Genomic DNA, 27,311 nt, shown 5'->3' with positions numbered 1-27,311 from the left:
ATGCCCACAAAATATAGAGGTAAAAACAGTTTGCTTCAGGCGTTCCGGGCAGCCCGCCTTCGCTAACCGCTAGAGGACGCAGAGAACGAACAAGGCGCATTCTAGTAGCATTGCGGAACAAAACTGGCGTGACGCGTTATGGTTATTTTTTTCGCGAGGGCGTAAGGCATGCTGCGAAAATAAGTCAATAGCCATTGCCATTTGCCGCAAGTTTGCTGGCGCATATTTCGAGGCGTTAAGCGCTGTGTGGCCTGGATCAAGCAATTGCAACGCGCTCCTCAAATATATTTAATAGCTTAATAAGCGAACTTAGGGTCACTAGAAGTTTCTAGAAATACTTAAAGAAAGATGAGAAAATAATTCGCCCATCACACTGCAGACTTACCGCACTACATATCACACACATATTGGTACAATATGCGACCAAATACATTGCTGCTCCAATTACTTATTTTCTGTGCACTGCTTTCTTTTTTCTGCTGGCTCATATCTGTTCCTCTATCTATCTGCTTTACGAACACTCTAAATCTAGTTTCGCCCTCTCTTTTCTCTGTTCGCTCACGTTACCGCTGTTATTCATATCTTCAACGCTAGCAAAAAAAAAAAAATAATAATAATATGGGGTTCACAGATTGCGTTAAGCTTGAAATACATACGCTTCAAAAGGTACGCGCGTGCATCATTTTTCGAATTCAGGAAAACGACCTGAAAGTTAGCTTGATGTTTTCCCAAAATAACCGTAAGAAAATGTAATTATTTTTAGTCTACGGCAACTTTCTAAAGGAAGGTAATACTTCTTCGGCTATAGCCATTCGTAATGGGATCCAATAACAGCGGTGGCATTTATAGATGCACCTTTCGCGCAGTAAAACACATATATTCAAACATGCACATTTTCACAACAAGGGGCAGTACGCTCGCCTTCATGTTTTCATGTTTCGCTTAGTTTGAATTAGGCCTAAAGCTACACCGTAAACCGATATGCACCCTTAAGGGTGTTTTATGTCTACAATTCACACTCTTACGCCTTCACGGGTGTAAGGGTGTGAGTTATGCACCGATTTGCACACTTAAGGACTCTTAGGGTGTAAATCGCTTGACACTGTAGTACATAGATGGCAGTAAAACTCAGATGAATAATTTTAGGCAATTGCGGCGTCGTGGTGTATCTGTATAGGGGCCAGTTGGTTGTGCATTGCCATACATATACGCGCTTCGTGTACTCTAGCTGTGTTCCGTCCTGCTTTAAAGTTGTGGGCTAAGTCATTCATATGCTGTCTTTACACTTTACGCAGTACAATTACATTAGATCTGGTACGATTTTTAGCGCTCTTTAATGTTACAGATATGCCTGTTACTTTTATGTGCGAACGCGCGCACCGTCATAAAGATTACAGTGATAAGAGAGTACAGCTGCCTTCCGACTTAGCGCGAACGATGAATATACGTCTCTCTATCGGCTTAACTTTAACAAAGGCGGGTTGTAAGAAGAAAAAACAATCGACTGCTCTGGAAGAAAGACGACATAAGGTAGTCTATTCAAGATTTGTGAGCCAGAAATATCCAGCATTTTCTGCAGCAGAAGCAAAAAAGAGCTTAAAAGGAAGCTTTAGTTCGATACACACTAAATACGATACGATACGAACGATGAGAACTTGAAACGATTTTCCCATTCAAATACATGTAAAACGCAGAATTACATTTATGAGACAACAGCTGGACAAATGTGAATGAAATTGGTTGCGTTTGAGACTAGATGTTAAACTCTAGTGACAGTAGAAGCAAAACTTTGACTTAGGGCTTGGAAATTTCACTAATATTCCTGAGAACTGGTGGGATAACAAAAAATTTGAAGCACGACGTTTACAAATTCGTAACGCTGCACCGAAGAGAAACATCTCTGTTCTGTGAACTGCATCCGTTAGATCATCTAAAGCGGACAAAGTTGATATACGTTTCCTGCTGACGTGGAATTGGTACGTTTACTAGATGTTTCACAAAGGTCCTGTTCACAAATTAGTGCTATACACTAGAGCGGTGTACAATACATAACCTTCGCCCAATCTAAAAGTGTTATTAGGTTCAGCTCATAAAACTGTGACATCCTTTTTCATTGCTGAGTTATAGTTATAAACTTGATAGCTGAGTTTTGCGAAACTTTGTAATATTCATGAATTTTGCTAAAGTATTGACAATCGAAATGAAATACGTGCTTCCTGCAATTCCTAGGTTGTAACAAGCGTCTTCAAAATCGGTGCAGTGGTTGCTGAGAAAAACAATTTCTCCGTTTCCATGTATTTATACAGAAACTCCCGAGCTAACGCTTCCTCTTAAGGCGCGTTCGGGTTAAGTATGAACGAACGCTGTGCGCTTGTGATGTGGCGACACCGTTATGACAAGTGACGTACCGGGCAGGTCGAATGGCCTGACCCTGTAGACTGGAGAGTTTTGGTTGCCAAAGTTGAAGCGCACCAGCGGGGTGTCGATCCCCCACGTGAAGTCCAGGTCCTCGATGGTCCTGTTGCAGTCCGGCACCGTGACCTCCGCGTAGAGGTAGACCCTTCGAAGAGGCGCGGCGGTACGGACCGGTGAAGTGAACAGGCGACGCACTCTTCATAGATGTCACCCTTAATATCACCCTTAATCGCCCGATCACCCTTGATAGATAGGCTTGGCAGTTGCGCTAAATGAAAGCTTAAACACTGCAAGAACAAATATTTGTAGATGGCACGGACGATCAGATGGACGTAATCTTAGACGACCGTAGCCATACAGTTTAAAGTAAGTTATAAGGTTTTACGTTTGATACTACAGGAAATACCACGGGGAGTAGTGTGCAGCTATATAGTGTCTGAATATGCCATCAGTATAACGGCTATGTGATCGATGGAAATTCTTGATGGATTCGGCTAAAAAAACTTCAAGATATGTTTTATCTAGAAAAGGCTACACTCTCAATGGTGTGCATCTAAGCCATAAGAAATGTGAGGTTATGATAAGAGTTATCGCGTAGTGGGTGGCATGGACAAGCCGACGGAGCGTGGCGCCATGCATGTAGTCCAAACAAGGCGCAAAGTTTAAACGAAGATGGATAGTTCGAAGTATGGTGACCGTACTTGAAGTGATCAACAGGGGCCGAAGAAAGAAATCGCGCAGAAACCATCGACGATGATTGTCAAAGCAGGTGAATTGCTAAACGCTTCTAGAAAGCTACTCTCGTCATTAAAGGAATTATGCACTCGACGTCTTACATTTGTTGCAGCGGCAATAGTTAGGTAGGATCTGTTATTTCATCGTGTAATTCCGTAAAGAAGCGAGCCGTTAACCAGCGCACCTGTAGTGGCAGTATAACTGGCTACACATACACCATATTTATCCGATTCTAAGGCGCCCCCGAATCTAAATGCATAAAATTTTAACGGTTTAAAAGTAAGAGAACCAAAGTACACTTGAATGTAGCGTGCCAGCGAATTAAAAAGTAAAATATAGCGCACTCCCTATACGTTCGCAATAAGGAAAAACGAAAAAAAGAAAGGACACGTGAAAAATGTACCTTCACAACGGGATTTTATTTAATGTGCTTCCAAAATTGAAGCGTGTGCGTCGTTATCGTTATTACGCTTCATTGGCACAGACACTAAGCACACAGGGGCGGTATTCTCGAGCGATCACCTTTACATATACTACCACCGCTTTCATGAGACTGCTTCGAATGTGCCAGAGCATGCGGCCGATAACGTTCCCAGTGTCAGCAGATAGCGAGCTTGGCACATCGTCAGTAATGACACTGTGCCAAGCACGTTTTGTTCTTCTCGAGTGAGGCTTAATAGGTGGCCCGGCGACGGTCGCGGCGTAACGATCACGTGACGATGACCGCGCAGCGGAAAGGACGGACAGACGCAGGACATCCAATTTCGAGCTGTTAACCATTAGCGCGGCAACGCGATTAAACATGGTTGAAGGGATACTGACATGGTAATATTGACTCTTCGTTTTCTTTTCTTCACTTCTTTGAGTTAAGCGAAGGTCCTAGACCTCAAAATCCTATACAAAATAGCGGCAAGTCTCAGGCCGCCCTAAATAATTTGTTGCAATGGGTTTTCCACGGCAAAGTCTAACGGTTTCGTTACTCAGGAGGCGACCGTGTCATGACGTCGTGACGCAAAAGGTTGTCTCGCGGAGGCAGGACATGGAGACTGCACGTTTGGTCGCTTCCTATGCTGCTACTCGTAGTGACGCCCGATGTAGCCGCATAGCAGACGACCGAGCGAGTGTCGGAACGTCGCGATGTCCTGCTCTCACGTGACCCCTTTCTGTGCGTCGGCGTCACGATACAGTCACCTCCGGGAAAAAGAAACCGAACTGGCTGTAAAAAATTATTATAATAAACTATTTAGGGCGCCGTGAGGCTTGCCAGTATTTTTTCCACGGTTTAGCGGTATAGGACCTTTATTTAACGCAAGAAAATATGAATAAAAAATATCATGTCAGTGCTCCTTTAAGAGAGATGCTCAGGCGTATCTCACTCGTTTTCGGGTGACACCTGCTGTCCATTCATCATGGCGTCGGTGTAGATGACCACGATTGGGGCGTTGACGTCTCTGCGGATGACAGCGTGCAAAAGCTCGACCACGTTTTTGCTGTCGGCCGTCACCTTGACCGTGAATCTGTACTCCATGTCGATCTCCAGGTCTTCGGCGTCCAGCTCCAGGAACGGCGTGTTTGTGCCTGCCGAGGAAATTTTTTTTTGCAAGCGAAAGACGTTACGCAATGTCCCGATGCACAACTACACAATAAACGATTGTTTCGCAGCAAATAGCATTTCATTATCACATGAGCGGTAGTTTCAAAGAAGAAATGATGAGAACGCACGACAGAAAACATTTAGCCGTTTTTCCCAAAGGGGAAGTATTGAAAGCGAGAGCACGGTTTAGCGCTTGAACTGTTAGGACATGTTGCCTTGCGTGCTGGACAGCGCCCCGGCAGCTACCAGGCGTCTCAAAACGCTGGCGCAGTGAGGAGCGCCGCCAGGTGGTGCTGCGGGCGTAGCAACTTGATGGTGAACGAGATGGGACCGACGGGAAACCTTTGGCGCTAGTAGTCGCTTAGTAAAGTATTGGACAACTTTAGCTAGACATACACTATCAATTCCGTTCACACCGGTGTATTATACACCGCGGTGTAGTATGCATACAGCTGCTCAGTAGGCGCGCCGGCGACCTCAGCGCCACCGACCAGCTCTACAGACAAGCTGTACAGCTTGACCATGGCCTCCGAGATCACCCTCGCGAGCGTTCGGGGTGATCTCGGAGGCCATGGCATGACGGCGGCATGCGGTCACTCTCTCCGCGGGCAGAAAAAAAAGACAAAGGAGAAAAACTCCCCTGGCATGAATTTTCTCGGCAGGCGACCTATATTTTGCAACTATAGGTCTTCAAAGCGGCGAGCAAGAACAGAAGACTTCGTGCAGCCCTCAGCTTTTTCTTCCTGTTTGCTTGAAAAGTTCATTTTGTCTCTACCTTATTTGATCCCGAGGACTTTCGAGTGGGCAATCTTGTGACAGACAGTGCGCTGTCTAAACGTCATAGTCAGTTTGAATACGCGGCTTAATCCTGCACACTGCCTCACCCTTGAGTTTGGCCTTGAGGTGGTCCTCTAGAGTTGCGGTGTCGTTCCGAACGGCCGACCACGCGAACGCCTCCACGGGACCGAGGGGCCACGTGTACTGCACGTTGAGAGTCAGCGTGCCGCATCGAGGAGCCACGCTGGGCCCCGTGATCACTGCCGACAGGGCGGGGCTTTCCGACGCCGGCGACCGCTTGGCGTCCGTTTTCTGTAGGACGAGCAACAAAGCCCTTAATAAATTCCCTGAGTAAAAAAAAAAGTCATTTGCATAAAACAGCGGCTACTGCAAACACTAGCGACGGCAAGTTCGGGTTTCTCTGGCACAAGGTGCAGCCTTATGTACGCGCTCTCGCTCATCAACTGCTGCTTAAAGGGCAACTCCGGCGATTTTTCGATGCCTACTGATCTTAATAAAATATTGAATATATGTTCTCTTTCGCAGTCTGATTATCTCTGCCAGGCAATATGGCTGCAAGCCATTTAGTTTTCCTGAAAAATGAATTTTATACATTGGTTGCGCGTTCCCGACTCATGACTTTTTACTGGCCACCCTGTGCTTGTGACGTCAGAAACTACGTCGCCACCGTCGCTGAAAATCGTCGCTGAAATCGCCGCTGTCTAGTTCGGAAAATCTGTAAAAGCTTCCTGTGTCGTCAGAAGACATCATCAGCTTCACTAGTTTGGCGTTAGCGCCATGTGTACTGCGTGTTTACATTATGGTAGTCATCACCTCATCATAAAATCACACTAAGCAGCTACCCGTTTCGGTTTCGGCTCCTCGCTTATCGGTTATTTAAAATTATTGATGAATTTCTAAGCAAACTGAACCAGCCTACAGGTGACATGACTGTGGATGCCATTTGAAGATGACAATATCCTCAATATCCAAATATTGTTAAAAAACGCCGGAGTTGGCCTTTAACGTGCAAGGTGACGAACTTGCAATAGCAAGCCGCCAATAGGCGTCATAGCAAGCCTCTGGGTTTGCTGCTGTGCGGTGTTTGCATACACTGGACGAATGACGGCGGCTGCGTTCGTGATTTCGGCTGACATCTCTGCGTCGTTCTCGTCATTTTTTTTTGCATGGTTAGACATATGACACACCAGAGGCTTCAGACAAGTTTGCACGAACCAGTGCGAGCACTAAGTTGCTATCAAAATCAAAACTCCAGCAGGACCCACCTTTCGGAGGCATGTGCACGACACACAACAGGCTTCAGACAAGAGACTTCGCGAACGAATGTCAAGGCTGAGATTAATTTGTAATATAGTTTTAGCACATTTGGTACACCTTTATGTCATTAAAACGGGCACAACAACAAAGCAGGTTAGGTATTTCCGATTCTTAAATTAGTCTTTCTTTTAGTCCGCAACTGTTAATTCGCCTTCTGATCGCAAATAAATGTAAGATATGGGAAGAGAACGGACGTCCTTGCCTGTTCTAGAAAGGCAATAAACTTAGCAATTTGACAAAGACAATCCCATATCGGTTCATATTATGGAGAACTGCTCGAACTTATCGCAACGTGCGCGTTTCTACTGTAGACGCACTCAACTGTCGATGAACGTGGGTAACAGAGGGGGCATTTAAAATGGAATATACGAATAAAATGAACAGGTCAACTGACCAGCTCGTCACCAGTGTTCCAGATGACTGCCTGCTTGTCTTCGACCACGTTCTCGGAGATGAGGACCAGCTTCACTTTGTCTCCTGTTGGAAAATTTTCGCAGAGAAGCGTTTGAGAAAAATGCGTTAGAGGCGCAGAGGGAGGGAGGGGAGAGGGGGACTCCTATAGCGATTGTACAGTAGGTGCGTCTAAGTCAGACACCGATAAAACCTTGCGACAGTTTGTAAAAAGCTGGTTGCATTAAAGTAAAGCAGGAAGGCAAAGAACCCTCGTGCGCAGAGCTGTCAGGTGCCCCATATAAAGAAATACAGGGGGTCAAAATCATTCGTGCGCTCCAGCAAGAACCCACCGACTGTCTTCGTGTTGCTTTCGGTCGTTTTAAACCCAATGAACGACTGGATCGACGAATGAATGAATAAATCAATGAGAATAATTTATGATGATGATGTTGACAGGAAGCTTTTCGGGGCGCAAGGGCCACGTTCGGGCACTGACCGACATGAGTAATCAATGAAAAGTCATTGCATTGGTAAAAAGAGATTCTGGCGTAGGATGATTACGCAAAAATTTTCAGTAAAAAACACGTCGACGTATTGGGTCGTGCTAAAAGAATGGTGCAAAAAGCCACTTTAGAGGCATGGAAATGATGAAAATACATTACGACACTATTTTATCAATAATGTCATCTGATTTCATTTTTTTAAATATTCGGTAAGCGCAGATTATTCGGATTGGTTTGCTCAGAATGAGAGCCTAGCAAACGAGGAGGCTGATGGCGCAAACCCATGAATCAATTGCTGGTACACACACAGTTTGTCGAATAATACATTGCATATTTGATCAGTTGGGTTACTGAGGTGTTCCTTTATTGAATGATCGATCTGTGGACGGACTCAGGAGGCCAGTAAAACTCACCAGAGGCGGGCTTGGCGAGGTTCACTACGAGCTGCTGCTTGGTCGCCCATCGGCAGTGCACGTTAAGAGGACCCAAGGCGCTGAGCGTGTCGCTGGAGAGTATCCGCTCGCAACCGGATGCGAGGCACACGTTGACGGCGCGGTCGAACAACACCACGGCGCTGCTGCCTTTTTGAAGACGCAGAAGTAAAAGAAAGACACACACACGCAGGCGTGAGAACGCATGCGCTTACAATGTTGAACACAAGGTTAGTCTGCAAGTTATTATCGGTAAAAAGTCATCACGCGGCTGCATGCACCCAGGCCGACAGTCACAGCGCTAGCCGTGGTCTTGTATAGTTGGACTTAACCAAAGGTCGCCAGGAAAGCTCGCGAGTGCACCCGTGATTTAGAAAAAAATATGCAGCAGATGCAACGAGTTGGAATCTATTTCGTATACAGCGAAGTTTTGTGTGAATGCATAAAAAGCCGAATTACGAGTTTTTCTTTTTTTTTTTTGCTTGTTGAATGTCCGCACAAAGTGACGCGGCAGGCTTTACTCAGGCATCGCAGAGTGACTATTGCAATGCCACCACCGCTGCCGCGAATGCACGGAGGCGAGCTTTCTGGGTTTTCTTTTTCTTTCTTTCGAAAGGCCGGCGCCACCGCGAATGATGATGATTTATTGAGATCCCCTTTGAAACGGGGCGGTGACAAATAGTCACCTACCTTGCTCAATTTAATCAGGTATGCTATGCATGTTTACATGTAGAGTATACATGGTAAATGATATACCGTAATCAGGTATGCTATACGTGGCGCTCGCCTCTGCGGATGCGCAAAGCCAGAATAGAGGGGCTTTACGGATGCGAGGAGGCCAGCGCCATCTGGTGGCGGTGCAAGGAACCCAGCGGCGCGCACGTCGTCCGCTGTGATTGGTTGGTTAGCCAATTAGGCGAGAGAACAGCCGCCAGGCCGCAGCACACGCGGTTACGAAACCCGGCTAGGTTCTTAATATTTCGCTTTTGAGAAAATGGCAGTCTCGCCCGGAAACGAAGCAGTGAAAGTGTACTGGCACGTTGCCTGGGCCGAAAGGGTCGCTCCTCGTGAGGGGCCATCCTAGGACTCGGGCCTGCCAGATAACTGAGCAGAATATCATTAAAGTTGTTACCACCACCACCTAAGATTTACAAACAAGCTCCGCCCACAAAACCACAGTGCACCTGCTTTTTACCGCTGAAAGTGAGCCGAGCCAGATCGATCCGCTAACAGTTTAACGATTTCGCTCTCGTAATGTAAATGCTAGGCTAGTTGGAAAATAACAGCTCGTTGTTTCAAGCTAAAATGTTACCATTGGCGGAGCGCTAATATAAGGATCACCCATAATATGTTCCAAGGCGCTCGAAGTTTAATCCTGAAATAAATGACGCAAAGACAGACCTGTGCGGAGAAGGCAGTCGTTTTAGACAGGCAAAACAGCTTGAAGTCACGAAAACGAGCAAACCTGATTGGCTGGGGCATATATGCAAATTGCGTTTGAGTTGTATAGCGTCAATATAACTTTTTATGCTTAAGTTGGTCACCGGATACAGGCAAAATCTATGACGTCACAGCAGGCAGGTGCTGGGAACTTCAAGCAAGGGAAGTTCACCCGTCCTTCATTTACACTTTTCTTTACCTCACTAAGCCGCTTTTCACGGTAAGAGTGACTTTTTTGGTATTACAGATGAGAATTCACCAATCAGCTCAAACGTTTTCTTTGTCGTCCCTATACACGCGGATAACACACCGTCGGCCGTGATGTATGACGCCTTGATCTGCGGCCTGGTCGCGTACAGCGACAGGTTGAAACCCGTCACCAGGGGGTGCTGCCCGTCGAGCGAAGGGTACACCACGAAGTCTCCCGACGTCTTGGAGAAAGGCAGGCGGCACTGTGAGAACCAAGAGGGCGCCGATCCCTGAGGCCGCACCAGGACACGCTTCTTCGCTCTGTCTGCAACGGGAGAGGCCACACGTTGCGTGAAGTAACGCCTTACGACCACCGAAATCGTCAAACCCGCACTATACTACTGCAAAGTCGTCCTTCAATGTTTCAAGAAAAGCTAGTTGCAATTTAACGCACAACGACCTTTTAATGGCGCCACCGGCGCCACCAGGACCCCGTATATACAAGACGTTCTTACGCTAGAACCGTTCGCGCAAGCCAATAGTGATGTAGGACATAGTATTAGCGAAGGCGATTAGCCAATTAAAAACAGCACTTACGTACGAAAAGCTTTGTGAATTCGGCCCCAGGTGAATCCGGGTCGCGAATATACCGACTCCACCGATTGCAGCCACAATCATCCGAACTCGTATTTCCCAATTAAAGAAACCGGCAGCTCAAAACAGCCAAAAGAAAGACGACGCGACTTTCTACTTTCATGACTAGTTCATTTCAGAGAACACTATGCAGGGACAGAAGAGGCATGCGCTTACCAAACTGTAGTCTGTTATCAAGACGCGTCGACAGCATGATTTACCGTCCCAAAAAGTTTGTTTAAGCAGAGAATCCATAAACCAAAATACATTCGCTCTCCCCCCAAACACGCACGCGTACGTGCAAGCGCACACGCACGCACAAACGCAACGACGGACGGACGGAGACAAAAGTGGAGAAGTCAATTTTCACAAGTTCATCACGAAACACGACAGAGAAAATAACAAGGAGAAAGAAATGCAACAGCCGACATAGTCGCTACTTGCGCCTTCTGCATGTTCTCCCTTTCTTTCCTTTGACACTACAGTGTTTGAAAGTGATTGGCCACTAAGTCGCCGGACCGTCGACGCTGTTTACAAAGGCACAAGTTACGGACGTGCAGACACCACCTCGACGTTAGCTCGTACTGTCGCCTGCAGAGTGGAGCAATCACCTGATGGCACGAGGATGCAGTACAACGGAAACTTCGGGACGTCTCCGCCAGAGAAGGTGAGCGTGAGAAAATCGCCCTTGTTCTCCTCCCGGCGGTAGGGGGCGCTGACGGGCTCCATCTTTTCAAAGGACACTGGGCGTACAAGAAGTCGGCGTTGAACGGCCGGTTAGCTCTGCTTCCACTGGGCTTGTGGTGGTTATTTGTGATGGCGAACCCAATTGAAATAATTAGTGAATTAGTGTTGGCTTATAAAGTATCATTTCAAAACCCTATTTCCGTTAATAGCATTATAAGAGATAAGTTACTAAAACCGAAAATGCAGCCCGACCGTTTATTTGGCTATTTTCTTGGTTACTTTTCTGATAAGTAGTCAAGATTGGTCGTATATTTTTCTTTTTTAGATTTCATGAGCATTTATTTTTTACGTTTAGACCTGATAACTCTGGATGTAAGAAACAAGGCGTCTTGCGTAACTGTGGTGTTAAAGTTGTCGGGCAAGAGCACTGGCAGATGGTGAAAAGCATACTTGGACAGCGAGAATAAAAAAATGTTTACAGCGAAAGTTTGGCAGAAGTAGTGATAAAGAATCGTACTGTCAATCTGATTAACTTGGCGCGAAGGAAACAGTAAATTAATGCACATACTAGGAAGCAACAAACCACCCGTAGAGAATCCCGCGTGCAAGAAAAAAAAAGTATTTTATGTTTGCATGATTGGCAGTGCTGACTTGTATACATTGCGCCTTGCCTTTCCTCACCCCCTTTTCTTGTTCAAACAGACTTGCCTTCATTGTTGAATGCTGTGAGGATCGTGTCTGAGCTGTTGACCTCTTTGCCGATCCGTGAAAGTCGCGCCGTCACCACGTAGGTTCCTGGAATTGTAATTTGTCATATACGGCCGCTGGAATACATTATGGATACGCTGTGGTGAAATTCTGCGAAAGACAATAACACACTAAAAGAAATGTTCGCAAGGCAAAAAACGTAAAAGATGGCTACGCGAGGCCGAGGGGGGAGGGGGAAGGGGGGGAGCAGCTAAGCTGCGGGGCGTTAGGCGTGACATTAAGAAATAGGAATCCAGTGATATGGATTACAGAGCAAATGGTGGTAAGCCGATATTCTAGTTGACAGTAGGAAATAAAAGGAGTCGTGCAGGCCATTAATGCGTAGAACAGATAACCGGTGGTCTATTACAGTTGCAATGGTGGACGTTATTACAATGGTGGACGGCAAAGAATTAGGTGGCGTGACGAAATCAACAAGTTTGCGGGCATAGAAGGGGGAGGGGGGGGGGGGTCAGCTGGCGCAAGTTAAGGGTAATGGAGATCGCCGGGACGGTCCTTCGTCTTATAGTGGACATAAAGATAGACCAGTAATGATGATGATGATGATCAAGTTCTATCCGTATATCCATACGCGAACGTGCCCTACGTAAAAGGCACATTACTCAGGTGCCTGAACACATTATGCATATACTGGATATTGCGATCACGTAGGCGATCGCCTAAATATCCACATTCGCTGGCTTTATACAGCAGCAAGCGGTGACGAAGCCGTAATCGTAAAGATGGCGTCTCCCGTGTCAGCGTTCCTCGCGCCAATTTACCAAAATAGACACCCAGCTCGGCCGACTCAGAGAAATACAGAATAATAATCGGCGTGCAACATATCCGCGGTGAAAAACATCGGCTTCCAGAAGGTCATTTGGAGCCAAAGACAAAGTCTAGGCAAGTTCATCTATTATACCTGCCATTTATGGTTCATGCTTTAGGGCTAAGAGTTTCCTTGGATCAATAGCGATACCAAACATGACGTGACAAGCATCAGCATATAAGACAAAAGTAGCATAAGTTGAGCTTCCAACGGGGGTGAGGCGAATGAAAGGAGAGATATACTTTAGTGGAGTCTTGTGTATGGACCGATACAAGCAACAAGTTTCACATGATAATTTCGATGGTTAGAGTGAAAAGCGAACAAGAAAAAAGAAACTGAAAAAAAGAAGAAAAAGAATATTGTGCACTGTACAATACTGTACATCCTTAAAAGGCTATAAGGATGTGGATATAAAGGTAAAGAACAGAGGAGACGAAATGCGAGAGATAGAAACAGCGATGACACGAACACAGCCTAAAAAGGAAACGGAAACAGGCAAACTCAGTAAGCTCTACAGGATTTGGTCAACGCCTAAGTATACTGTGTGGTGTCTCCGTACCTTGAGGGAATGCACTGGGCTGACAGACGAACACGGTGCCATTGCCGCGACCAGCGGCCGTGATTGGCGGGGGCGGCTCGCCGGACTCTGTTGTGGTCGCCTCACGCCGCCGGAACACGCAGAGGACGTCACGTGACTCGCCACTGAAGGCGCCCTCTAGCGTGACCTGAAGAAGCCAAGCACGACTGACTTCGACATGCGTGAACAAGACAGGCGGGTAGGGTAACAACGACAGAAAAATTTCATTTCATTTTTATTCCTTAATGACCCTGTGACGGCGTATTACATAAGGGATGGGTTTCACAGAAATATGCAGAAACCATGTGTTAATCTATGGTGAAAGGTGATTGGTGACGCTTTCTATGAATATCTTCCTTCCAGCAAACACTTGTTACTCTTCAGGTAAAAATGATCCATTTCATATTTTTTTTATAGTGACACTATCCAGCGCACTTAAAGGGATACGAGTGGTTGCATTTAGTTACGTTGTATTAGTCAATAACATAGTAAATAGCTAGAAAGGCCACCGTGTCAGGGGGTTAGCCTCAAAACAGGCAGAAACAAGACAGGTGGCGACGCCACTGTGATGTTTCCGCAACAGCTCACCGTGACGTCACAGATGTTGACAGAAAAGTCACAGAACGCCATAACCACTGAGCCCCATGTGTCGGTTAAGACACCAAAAAGTATGTCACGTTGAAATTTTCAAAATAGTCGCTCGCTTCATTTGTTCAAACATTACTGGCCGAAATTCCTTAATTATCTTCAGCTTACTACAAATATCCGTAATCCTTTTCTTTAGGTTTCACGGGCAACTACACGCTCCCATATTCATTATCGAAAGTGCGAATTTGATCTATAACATATTATTCGCTTTAATATAATGCCAATAACACCTGCTTTCTTTCTTTCTTTTCTTGCTTTTGTTTTGCTGATCCTTCTTAGTGCGTGACTCTCACTGTTCGAAAACAACAATAACAAGTCACGAGACCGAGTTCCCACTTTTTCGAAACGAGCTCTATTTTTCCCGTAAAAAGAAAAAAGAAGTCACACGGCCTGTCCTGCTTAGCAAGCTTCATCGACCGTATAAGCTCCGAACAGAAACAATTCATATACCGTCGATACGGCGTCGTATCCCTGTGAACTGCGAAGACCCGGTGGCCAAGAGGACGTCGTAAATCAAAGGGGGCGACCTAATTTCGAACCTCAGCAACGTGACATGAGAGTTCGGCGACAAGCTCTCCTTATCGGCTTCCCGCGCAGACGAAGCAGGAGCCAAAACAAGCCCAGCAGGCCAGTGTCCAGGTGAATCGATGCACTGGTGGACCCGCGAACTTTACTTCCAGTCGACCCGACGCAGAGAAGCTAAGTGTATATAGACGTGATCACGTGAGAGCCACGAGCTCATTGACCGCAAACTTCACCGAGCTGCCGGCGGCGAGTAATGGCTCGCCTACACGTATTCGAGTTGGACGGAATCTCGCCGGTGATCGAAGGCAAGGACTTAGCATTTCGCTAAGTTGTAGCTCTGGCCAGAAAAAAAAAAAAAAGGCGTGTCTTTTTTTCTTTGTTCTATGAAAACGCTTTTAAGACTCCCTGCGTGATGCCCCTGCTACTTACCTTAATCGATCGACGATGGTCTTCCTCGTGGCTCGTCAAATCCTGTTATCCGTAAACTTAAGAGACTCTTGGCACTACTCTAAATGCATTCACTGAAACAGCGACGCGATGGCCGGCTAGATTTGCTGTTTCTGCGGCAAGGTTTTTTACATTTTTTGTCAAATGTACTCTCGCTGTATATAACACGCGACGAAGTTCGATCGATCTCGTTCACTGACCCATAAAGGGAATTTGGTGATCTTATGAACGAAGCGTGTTAATGCCACCGGACATATTGTTGAAGCAATCGATATATTATGTAGGAAACTTGAGCGCTTCACGGCCACCGCAACAATGAAACCGCAAAACTCCCCCGAGAGCTTTAGATTGTTCGTAAACCTATTACCGTCAGCCAATATACCTGTTTATCGGGGAGGGGCGCGGATTATTATTATTATTATTATTATTATTATTATTATTATTATTATTATTATTATTATTATTATTGGCATCGTCACCTAACTTGCTTGAGTTACTCGGGTATGCTACCAATGCTTTCCATTCTAGCAATCTTGTATACATCTCTTTCTATCTACCTTTGTACCGCTGCCTATGCCTGTAATGGATCCGGTCGTATCAGTCTCTCCCCCGCTTTTTTTTCCACCAATACTCAAGACGTCTCTTGCTTATCTCGACTGCTGACTGGTTGATACTTGTGTCTGCATTAAATCCAAGCGCTTCTTGAAGTTGAACCTTACGTACGGGTCTAGCTAGGTGAATCCCTTCGCATTCCATCAGGTGTGCTCAATGGTCTCCGGGTTTTTTGTTGCCACCTACACAGGTCTCATCCAACTGCGAATATTTGCTGCGGTATGCTTTTATCTTTAGGCGACCAGCTCGAGCCTCAAAGAGCGAGGTACTTCCCTTCGTCTTATCCATGGCGTCTGCTGTAGCCCCAGTGTCGCTTTGGGATGTTCAACACCGTGAATAAATCGAATACAGCCGTAAAGGGCGGTGGTGTAACTGATCATGTGTTCGCAAGAGAGATGCAAAAAATTGACCAGGAGGACCAGAAGCTGACCAGGAGGATGAGTAGAAGAAGAAGTTATTGTAGCAGCAGGGCACAACAACACCAATGACGACAAGGAACAATGGCTGCCGTACCTGTACGTCCACGTCAGCCGGTACGGCGGACGGTCGCACGGCTTTGAGAACGAAGCACGTCGCGCCTTTACCGTTGCACACGCCACACTCGTCCTTTTCACCCTTCCTGAAGAGAAAAAAAAAAAAAAACCGCAGACCCAACACACAGGTTGGAATCTCAAGAAACGGAAGCATTCGTGAAGCGTTCACTTAAATTATCACCTATGCAACGCGTATCATCTCATGCAATGTCTGCGCTCACGTGCGACACGTACTGTTCGCAGTATAAGCTGAAATGCAAACATCGTTTCATGCGAACGCACGCACTGGGTCGTCGACGACGCAGCAATGTCGCGAGCACGATGGTGACGTTTGTCGACGATGCAGTGGTGAGGACAGGGATGTGTGCTGAGAGACGTACAGCGCAAAAGACAGGGGTAACGTTTACCATGATTTCTTTTTCTTTCCCGGTTCCATTAGCGCGTTCGTGGCTTAGTGGAAACCGGCGCGCGCGCCCACGCTACCGCGCGAACTCTGGTCACGCAAGCACGTGCACGCAAACACGGCAGCAGCCACCGTCTAAAGCCCTTCCAACCACGCGTCAACGCCGCTTTTGCGGCGTTGACGCATGGACCTGGTCGCGTTGACTTGGTCTCGTTGACCTGGTCGCGTTGTCCTGGTCGCGTTGACCTGGTCGCGTTGACCTGGTCGCGTTGACCTGGTCGCGTTGACCTGGTCGCGTGGAGCTCGACGTGTTGACCTGGTCGGCGAAAACGTGTAAGGAGGGGGCTTTACCACCGTTAGGAAAATCCAGGAGGGTTCGTTTAAAGAAAGCTTCCCGTAAAAAAAAAAAAAAAAAAAAAAAGGATTCCACGCAGTGTGGAAACCGACTTTACCTGAAGCATTCTGCAGGTATTGCCGGTTACCCGACATTGTTTTGGGGGTCTGGAAAGCACCAACAGGTGGAGCAACTTGTTTATGTAAGGCGCGGAATTCAGAGCGTGACGCGAACGCGATGGCAGCGGAAAGTCGACAATGACGACGACAGTAAAAGGGTGATGGCATGACGACTGCACTCCGGCGAACGAAACGTTACAACGCGTTCTGGCACGACCTGGGCCGGTCCCGGACGCGGTACAACGTCAGGTAGCGTCTCAAGAACGCCATTCACTCACCCGTCGCAGAGGCAGGGCGTCTTGGACGTCTTGCAGTTGCCGCAGCTGTCCAATACGTCGGCCTTGGATACGGTTCCGTTGCCACCGACGCAGCTGCCGCACGTGACTGTGGCCTTCTCTCGAGACATACCTTAACAACGTCATAAGCGAAACAAAAAAAAAAAAGAGAGGGAAGTTGCAAGGCTCTGCGAGAAAAGTGTGTAGTTTAAGCTTGAAATACAACAACGCCGAAGTGACAACCTCAGCGAGTGAACACTTTTCTCGCACAAGTCACGCATCGTAGCCGGCTGCAAATCAATAGAGAGTCTACTGAAGAGTTTTGTAGGCTCCGCCCTGTGTGATGAGTGACTGCCTGAAATACTAGACCAAGCTTCCAGTGCCAAACCCGTTGTGCAATTCATTGTGTGCTTGCGACGGTTGAGGACAGTGGTCCTTAGCTTAGTTTGCTGTCGGTTTGTCATTCCCTTTAATTCTTTTAAATAGCGCTGTTGTGATTTTTTGACAGTCCGCACCAAAGAGTAAATTTTCTTCAGTAAATAAAAGAAGTCAAGCAGCAACAATAACAACCTAAGCGATGACTTTCAGTGGGACGCTGCGACCTCGGCCCCAATAATTTCATGTCCATTAGTTTAAGTTTTCAAGTCGCCTGCCCGCATTCTCCTTCACACCGGGTCGCCATACAAATTTTGAAAGGCTCCCACTTCAAGACGCACGGCCATAGATTAGGGAGCATGACTGATATCCCCGCGAAGCAAGGAACCAAAGAACCATACACGATCAATATGAACGTCACTCACCAATACTTTGCATTCGTGCTGTCTTAGCGAAATTATACCGGCGTGCAAACTCTGATTCGGTTGTAGACGGCCCCAGCTAGACAGCTGACCGAAGCCCACCGTCGATTGCAACGCCATTTTGCAGTTGTTGCTTCTGAAATATGATACGTATCCACTGAGGCATAGAGTTATGCAGTGAATATTTGTACACTGAGGGGTACGAGCCAAGAACAAGGGTGGTACTAATAAACGTATTACAAATATTACGAAAAGAAAAATAACTAGACGAAGAAATCCAATAATTTAAGAGAAAGAATATTACATGACTGAGTGGTCGGACCAGATGAATGGACACTTAATAAAATATTTAGAAGAGAGAAGCTTCACTGATGAAAATAACAAACCTACGCACAGAAACGAAAGTCACAAGCCCACGAATAGTGTCACAACGACCGGCACTACAGGTATGGTCTAGTATTTCGGGCACTCACCTCATCATTACGCAGGGAGGAGATTATGCAACATACACAACGTCCAAAAGCTGGCACATAAGTGTTACTAGGGAAAACACTACACGGCCGTGACATGAACGGCATGAAAGCGTGAACAAAGGAAGCACCGTGGAAAGGGGACAGGTCAGGTAATGTCACAAAGAGTTAACTCATACTTTACAAAAATCACGCATCACATTCAACGGAAATTCTATAAAATAGCTTCATTCACTGCAACGAAACTGAACAGAAACTCAACACTCAACAGAAACCCAACAAAATTTTTTTGTAAGGAGTTACGTAAGAAATTGAATTTTTCGAATAGCAGGCTCTAAAGATAACTATCTTTCCTATCCCCTCGGTAAAAAGGTTTCATTGAACAATTTCGATCGAAAAGGACTTGAAATAAATGCAATAGCAATAGGAAAGGCAAGAAAAGCGCGTAGCTGCAATTAGAATCTATGGGAAGAGAAACTTTATTTAAGCGTTTACTTAGACGCTATACAACTAATGATGATGCATACAAACTTCATCCTGTGCAGCGTGTAACCTTATACAAGGTTTTGTACATTGCAGGAAATCGATTACACCCCCAAACATTCCTGCAGCTGAGGACACTCGAAAAGCAGTAGAAACGCATTAGAATTTCTATAACGAGCTTTGCATGGAATAAAATTACTGAATACAGTCAGCTCAAAAGAGGAATACTTTGCATTCAAGAAAAAGAATTTCATTGAGCGTTCCCAATATTGAGCGTTCCCAGCTTCCAAAAGTTGGAAGAAGTATAGTAGTGATAGGAAAGAAGAAAAAATACAAGTTATCATGGCCGATGTTCGATAGCATGAAAATAATCGAATACGGCATCAAAAACACCCCAGTGTCTTAGAAGCGGACTCGTGTAATGGGCGTGGCTTCTTTTCTCTTTAGTCCTGTTTTTTTCGCTCGCAATGCACCTGGAGAGTCTCTCGCATTGTTTGCTGACGGGAGTCGATCGCGTTGTTGCAAACACGACGTTGCAGTGGACGGCTCAGGCCCGCTTTTTCTGGCGTGTAGTAAAATACTGCGAAAGAGAGGGAAACGGACGAAATCCGGCCCCGACTCCAATCGAAGCTTTTTTTTAAATATATTCTTTGATTTTTTTGTTATTTTTTAATATTCCTTCAGCGTATACGCCGAGAATGTAAAATGTTGCCCGGGAGACCACTAAAAAAGAAAAAGAAAAGAATATTTATTGAGCGTGCCGCGATGCGCGACGGATCGACCACTGTTTGAAGAACCACGGCTTTCGCGTACACGCATGCACTTTGAGAGCCCTGGTTCTTGGGTGGGTGTGTTTATTATTACCCTAGAATTTCAATTTCCGCCGCTATACTGCTCCTTGTTATTTGTTTCATATCCTATTTCGCCTGAATGCCGTCGTCGTGGCAACGTTGGCCTACCGTGGCGGTTTCTCTACGCACGAGCGTCTCGATTCAATTCTTCCGAGTGTATGCAAAGAAAAATAAAAGAAGGAAGAGCTTGTGGAGGGTAACATAAAGAAAGTTAAAGGTAAGCTGAAGCACTTTTCAGAGGAAGTGACATTTCAGCGAATCACCGCTCACGTGACCCCTGTGTTGACGCCATTCTCGCGCCCAGTTTCTCGCCGCTACGCTCGGTGCGTGAGGGTTGGGAGGGGGGAGGGTTCTTCAAGAAAAATGCAAACGGCCGATTGTTGCGTTTCTACACACGCAATTGAGAGAGCAGTAAACAACTTCATTCTTCTAGACAACATTAGACAGTAACTTCAGGAATTGAAGTACACTGTGGTAACTCTGCAAGCCACTGTAGATGTTCCAATTCAAAAGCCGCTTCAGCTTCCCTGTGCCACAAGAGAACTCGGGTGCTTATATCACCAGTTGTGATTGACTCAGCGATGAACATCTGATTGTGGGTGTACCAGTGCAAAGTGTGAACGTCTCTCTTGTTCCTCATCTTTCAGTTCCATTTTTCCCCAGTGAAGGGCAGCCCAAAACGGGCCCAGCCTGGTTAATCTCCCTGCATTTCCCCAATGACCTTTCTGTCTATCTCTCTGGTGCCACTTTTCGAACAACAGTAACTGGCATGACAGCAACGGCAACGTCGGCAGGACGAAAGCTGACAACGGCGGCTGCGCCGACATGACGAGCGACGGTGTCTACGACGGAATGGGTGACGATGTCAATGGTGACGATGTCACGCGACGGAATGGTGACGATGTATATGGTGACGATGTCACATGACGGAATGGTGTCTATGTCAATGGTGACGATGTCACACGACGGAACGGTGACGATGTCAATGGTGACGATGTCACGCGACGGAATGGTGACGATGTATATGGTGACGATGTCACACGACGGAATGGTGACGATGTCACACGACGAACAATGACACACAGAGGAAGCTATCGATCTAAAACTGCGCTTCTTGTGTCAAGTTAAACCCGAACGCATATAAAAGGCAAATATGAGGCAGACCTAACGCATTTAAGGCATCTAAGGCGCGAACGGCGTCTGCGCATAGAATGCAGCCACGTAACGCGCAACTATTTATCGAGGACGGAACGACAACCTACGTGCATCGAATATCAAGAACCACTTACGATAACGTAACATTTTTAATTACATGCCGCGCGAAAAAAAAAATTTTCACGAGCTGCACAGACTAATAATACCATTGCATCCCAGCTTAATTTCACGTGAGAACGCTCTTGTTTCGTAGGCTAACATCGTTGATATCTCGAAAGAATGTGCTTTTTAAAGGAAACTGTAGTGACGTTAGTGTGATTGCTTACATTATTTAATTAGTCATTTTTGCGGTGTTCTCTCGCTGGCGCACCGTAGCCTTAGTCACTTTTGCGCCACAAAACAAACGAGCAAGCAAACAAACACACGAACACAACCCTAAGGAATGATGTTGGAAAGGAGAGAGAGAGAGAGAGAGCGTGAGGAGGGGGGAAGAAGCGGTTGATGCACGGTACCTGGTATGCGACACACTCCGAGACAGTCCTTGTAAGCGCTGGCGTCCTTTGCGACCGGAGCGCGGACGCAAACGCCGCACGAGTCTCTGGTGTACGACGGCGACGTGGGCCGGGCCGAGCTCGACACCTGGCTCGCCAGGCAGATGCCGCGACAGTCCCGGTGCTGGGCTAGCAGCTCCTTGTCGGCCGCGTACACCTTGCTGTGCTTGCCGTCTGGCAGCGCGGGGCCCGAAGAACAACGACGGACAAAGGGAACGTGTTAGTGGCGCAGAAGTGGACACAGCCGGACTCTAGTTTCCGTGTCCTCTTAAGAAGCTTGAGAACAAGTTAAGGAGCGCGCAAAGAGCGATGGAACGAAGATTGCTAGGCATAACGTTAAGAGACAGAAAGAGAGGGGTTTGGATCAGAGAGCAAACGGGTATAGACAATGTTCTAATCGACATCAAGAGAAAAAAATGGAGCTGGGCAGGACGGGTTACAGAATGGGTACCAAGAGAAGGGAAACGCAGTCAAGCACTGCAGAAGACTAGGTGGGTCGATGAAATTAGAAAATTCGCGGGCGCTAGTTGTAATCGGTTGGCGCAGGACATGAGTAATTGTAGATCGCAGGGAGAGGCCTTCGTTCTGCAGTGTACATAAAACAGGCTGATGATGATTATGATGATAATTATGATGATGATGATCCTCTTAAGCCGTATAGTGAGCACAACTGTACACGCTGACGAAAATATTAGGCTGTAAATTCGTAAATTCTGTGGACACGAGCGAGATGGAGTGGGGTGAAAAGCATGCTTTTCTTTTAAAGCAATTGCCCCGAACTTACAAGCAGCGGCAGACTTAGAACAGCAAAGTCCGGCAAACAACACACTGCTTTTAGTTCACGATGACTTCACGATCACCTGTCGAATGTTTTGCCTGCCTCCCCAACTTCTCTGAGTGAATTTGCTCCGAATTACGTACCCGTCTTGCATCATTTCGCCATTAGAAAGCTTCCAACGAATGGTTCGAAGATCGACGAGCAAAATTTCCTTTTGCCGCCAAATTTATTTTTCGTAAAGTTTGATAGCAAATTCGTAAAATTGTAAAACGAGTTCAAATTCATAAACTTTATGAACATTCGGGACAGTTGGCTGGTATGCACTGATTACATCCATAGGGCTCCGCTGCAATACGTTCGACAAAGGGCCATTTGCATTATTGCTTTCAGTTCACTCAGATACAGCGCATCGTCACTTTTGCAAAAGCATCGCACTTTTTTTTAAATATTAAGTTATTTAAATTAGGTAACGCGATCATTGTTTACGAACAACTTTACTTAAACATTCCTTCAAAAAATTTTATTAGAGACCTACTTGTTAATCCCAATGGAACTCAATTTGCATCAGCTAATATCTTCCTCTTAGCTAAAGTTAAAACTAATTAGGAAAATCCATATTTTCCTTCTAACCACTGTCCTTTGTTTGTCATATAGGCAGTCTTAAAAGGGCTTAATGTTATTTTTGCTTTCCTTACAATCATATTTTACTGCAGTGTCATTTAATGTGATTTGGGAGTTCCTTTTCTATTTATAATCTATAGCACTGAACAACCAATATGTTATCTTACTGTACTCTCTTTTCGCGTTGTTTTAGTGTTTGTGACTCTGATCCTTTTGCTGCATTTGCTTAAGCCTGCGTGCTTCTTTAGCTTGAGTGACGACTCGGACTAAGAGTCGTAAAGAAATAAAGTTCATCACTCTTTCTTTCTTAGCACAGGAGATCCCCTTACAGCCTGGATCTTTCCGACTTCTTCCTATGCATTTTGTTACTGTGTTCACTGCCCAAGACTGAATGAACAAGATACTTGTTATTATGATTGAGTTTGAAAACGTGTCGTATAAATGTCGAAACAAGTCTTATCGACCATGTGCCGCAACTTTGAATAGCACCCGTAAGCGTGTGAATAGTATTGCTACGTGCGTTCGCCTCTTAATAGGTATTGGTTAAGCTTTTTTTTTTATCACGCTAATTTCAAAAGCTTCGATAACCCGACAACACAAAACAGCGCATCACAGTATGATCTGCCGCGGTGGCGTATACCTTGTTGAGCAAAAGGTAAGTTTTGTACAGGGGCGGTATTGGTATTCTCGATCGAGCTCGTAGGTGCTGTTACCTCTGCGAGATTTCGCGTGGCAGACACCGGACGCCTCGAAGTAGACAGCCGAAAGCGTTCCTGGCAATGCGCGAAAGCAGCCCCCAGCTCGGGTACAGCTTTTCCAAACGCTGCCAGCCGTGCAAATGGTAGCGTCCGGTGACGAATGAGGCGAAACCTCTCGAAAGCGGTCGTAACCTCGACGGCGACAACACGCTGGCTAGTGTAGCGACAATTTCTTACTCGGCGAGACAGCCGATGACGACCACTCGCCAGATCACAGTCGGGGGTAGGCAAAAATTTTTTTTCGTTAAAAAAAGCATTACTAATACACGCAGTGGCGAACGGCGGCGGCTATACGTTTCGCCTTGGGCAGCAGCACATCATCGAGAACAGCCGCCACTGAGCCCGCACTGATTGCCGCCGCACAGGGGTCGCATTGGAAGAGGAGCGAAGAGAGAAAAGGCTCACGCCGTGGCGTGAGAAATTGCGCCAGGAGCTCGCGCAGCTAGAGCAGCGCGCTGGCCCCGGCTACGGAGCTGGTTACGGCGAGGGACAACGGCGAGGCACAACGGCGAGGCACAACGGCGAGGCACAACGGCGACGGCGACGCGAAACGCAGGAGCGGGCACCGAAGAGCTGCGCTCTAAAAGAGAAGCATTGCAGCAACAATAAGCTTCCACCGCGCGAAGGGGTTTCCGGTTCTCACGCACTTTATTGCGCGGGCGGGGATGAGACGCAGCGTCGTCGTTCAACTCACAGACGCACTGGCCGGAGCATGGCTCGACGTAGGCGCCGCCGGCGCACACCCCGTTGCAGTCCCTGCGCGCCGTGCCACCGCAGGCGCCCCGGCAGTCGCGGCCGTGGGTGCGCTCCAGGCCCGTGTTGCCGCCCACGCAGTAGCCGCACGGGTTGAGCCAGGCGCCGCCGCCGAAGCCGAGGCTCGAACACTCTGCGCGTCGCAAACGTGCGGGTTGAAACACGACGCACGGGGCAATTAACGTTACGGCCGGGCGACACTATATCGGGCGTGACTGGCAACAGGAACGTTGCAGGTGACGATAATGAGATTACAGGGGAAGGTACAATATTACTGAACAATGCAGGGTGCTTATTTTTCTTACGTGACATACAGAATTAAGAAAAAAATCACTTGTGGCAGATGGCAGAATTTAGCCCTCGAGCTGGGTTACTCTTGAAGAGGCGGACAATATAAGTGCACACGAAATCTAAATGCATGATTGAGTAATTAACAAAATGTCAAAAATTGTATTTGCAACAAACGAACAACGGCGACGACACAGAACATCCTTTCTCCCTTGTCCAATGGCCTTAAGTTCTGTTTTATTTTTCTGTTATTCTTACGTGCTGCAGCCCCATTGGGACTATTGTAAGAGTGAGGATAACATCACACATGAATTGCAGAGAAAAAAAAATCGATCAGTAGCTACGAACGAAACTCGCCAGGTAAGGCATTCCAACGTTCATACCAGCGTATCAATGGTCACGTAAACACTACCCGACCGTAACTCTCACTACTAACAGCCATTGCATCTCCTCAAAGGACGCTCGATTAAGAAAGTCGATGGAAGGACGAGAGTCCCGACTCCGGTTGTGACTACCGCTGTCACACAAAACAGGAGGTGCCCCGGGCTATCTTTCTTTTTTTTTTTTTCGGAACGACGCGGCACGCCCGCGGCAATTCAGCCGAGACTTCAACGCGTGATGGCGGCATGGCACGCCATCCGAGCCGCCAACGCACGGCGCCAGTAAGTCAAAGCCGTCAGTGTTCTCAGCACGCAGTCGTAGTGTATAGTATCACGTGACTTCGTTCGGCGTCACGGTCGGTTTCAACGCCACTCACCGCCCGCGCTATAGGGTGGCTACCCACGCAACGCGAACAGAACACCGGGCTGAGAAAGGCATTAATCTTTCTCGCCTTGACAAGGTCCCGTTGCGCCTCTTCTCCGGCTGCCCGCCCAATTGAAGTTAAAGCCGTCGGTATATCACGAAGCGATGTCCCGTGACATGTGGAGGTTGCTCACGCCACAATACCGACACCTTTTTTTGCCGAAAGAGGACAAGAAAAAAGATAGTCGAAAGATTGACCAAAGGAGGGGTACCTCCGGTTGACCTCCCTCTACCGGGTAAGAGGAAAACGGGGCAGAAAAGAAGCCTCTCTTTGGGGGAAGGGCGTGTGTGTGTGGGGGGGGGGGGGGGGATAAGACGCAGTCGTTGCGTGGTACGTAAAACGTCTTGTGCGTGCTGCAAGGTGTGTGTGGGCACTAGGGTATACACAGAAATGGCGTAACAAAATACATAAGTTACATTCATTCACGCATTGGAAAGCTTACATCCCTAACGTATGTTACACTTAGTGGGAGTCTTACGGTCTAATTTTGCAATCGGGCTCACTACCTATTCGTAGTGGACCTGTTTGCAGAAGAAATTTGTGCGCCAGGTTATAAAGACGCATTTGTCAAAGTGACGTTTCAATACCTCGTATCTCTTTCGCGATTAAGTGCACACTGTGGCGAAATCGCCCAACACACCTCGAGTTTTCTGCTAGATACTTCCAAAGTAGGTGAATACCTCTAAAATAGGCGAAGTCTGCCTACAGAGTAGATGAAGTCTCTTGTATACTTTTATATGTAACCAGGTCAATGCGGAGAATAATAAACTGATTTTGAATGCCATAAAAAAATACGTGACGGATGGTCGGATCGAACCTCTGTGTTCCAGTACAGTACTACCTCAATGCCCTAACCATCAAGGCATGAGCTAGGGCTAAGTGACGCTGTGTTAGACTTCACTGCCTTCGGGATCGGTCTACATTTTTCGCCAGACAGATACCCACAAAGTATACGAGGTCCGCCTATAGTGTAATCGCACTAGGAAATAAAACAGTACCGCAGCTGTAGTGCGGTGTGTACAGCATACAGTAACACCCCGTTATAACGGAACGGGATATAACAAATAATGGTTATAACGAGGTAAGTGAAATCCTCATTGAAGTCCGCACGCAGATCCATAGTATAGTGCACGAAATAACAAATATAACGAAGTAATTCTGGCTCCCTTTTCAACTTCATTATAACTCGGTTTTACTGTATAGTAAGTCTGTGTAGAACGCCTATCGAACAAGAAAGATGGGGGGAGGGGCTCTTCTTGGGTTGTGCGACTCACTCTCGTCAGCCCAGACGACTTGCGGGAGGAGGGCGCCGGTCAGGACGTGTAGCACCAGGGCCAGCGTCCACTGGAGAGGGAAGCCCTGGCGCATCTGCGGCACATGCGACCTTCGGCCGACGCTCGCTCACCGCATGTCCCTGGGACCGCGTGGTTGCGGAGCTTCCTTATATATTCTTTCTCGGTTGCAGTCTGGAAAGAAAGAAAGAAAGCGTGACCACGTGAGAGCGTCAGAAGTCCTCTCTGGACTGTTACGCGCGGGTGGTCTGACTGGTCGAGACGGAATGTTTGAAAGCACACTAAAGATGAATGTGCGGGCAAGCTGATTTAGGGAATTGCGTTCCTGCAATAGCAAGACGGCCATTATTGCCAAGAGATGAGACTTCGTAAGCTGAAGAAGACGTAAAGATCGGTGGCGAGGCCACCGTGATGTTCCTGCGGCAGCCCGCGATGACGTCATTGATCTTGAGAGCGTCTGTTTGGGTACAGTTAATTGCTTAACGCTAGAGTAAGGACTACATTTAACTTTAAAAGGATCCTATA

At 46.9% G+C, this 27,311-nt stretch overlaps 1 protein-coding gene across 2 annotated transcripts in view; it reads right to left on the bottom strand.

Moving 5' to 3' along the window:
• The window catches only part of LOC126538961 (uncharacterized), a 62,119-nt gene that overhangs the window by 17,278 nt on the left and 17,530 nt on the right, over nucleotides 1–27,311 (bottom strand). For both annotated transcript variants that reach the window (XM_072285553.1, XM_072285554.1), the window contains 14 exons: nucleotides 26,769–26,960; nucleotides 24,343–24,534; nucleotides 21,453–21,665; nucleotides 17,188–17,317; nucleotides 16,034–16,139; nucleotides 13,271–13,436; nucleotides 11,844–11,930; nucleotides 11,060–11,191; nucleotides 9,937–10,140; nucleotides 8,169–8,336; nucleotides 7,254–7,336; nucleotides 5,629–5,833; nucleotides 4,527–4,728; nucleotides 2,409–2,560 (listed from right to left, as the gene is read on the bottom strand). In XM_072285553.1, the coding sequence (XP_072141654.1) occupies nucleotides 2,409–2,560; nucleotides 4,527–4,728; nucleotides 5,629–5,833; nucleotides 7,254–7,336; nucleotides 8,169–8,336; nucleotides 9,937–10,140; nucleotides 11,060–11,191; nucleotides 11,844–11,930; nucleotides 13,271–13,436; nucleotides 16,034–16,139; nucleotides 17,188–17,317; nucleotides 21,453–21,665; nucleotides 24,343–24,534; nucleotides 26,769–26,862 (2,134 nt within the window). In that variant the 5' untranslated portion in view covers nucleotides 26,863–26,960. The remainder of the gene's footprint in view (nucleotides 1–2,408; nucleotides 2,561–4,526; nucleotides 4,729–5,628; nucleotides 5,834–7,253; nucleotides 7,337–8,168; nucleotides 8,337–9,936; nucleotides 10,141–11,059; nucleotides 11,192–11,843; nucleotides 11,931–13,270; nucleotides 13,437–16,033; nucleotides 16,140–17,187; nucleotides 17,318–21,452; nucleotides 21,666–24,342; nucleotides 24,535–26,768; nucleotides 26,961–27,311) is intronic.

This window comes from Dermacentor andersoni, chromosome 11 (assembly GCF_023375885.2).
Source record: "Dermacentor andersoni chromosome 11, qqDerAnde1_hic_scaffold, whole genome shotgun sequence".
NCBI lineage: Eukaryota > Metazoa > Arthropoda > Arachnida > Ixodida > Ixodidae > Dermacentor > Dermacentor andersoni.
Note: the sequence above shows the minus strand (reverse complement) of the source record. Positions and strands in the feature narration are given on the sequence as shown.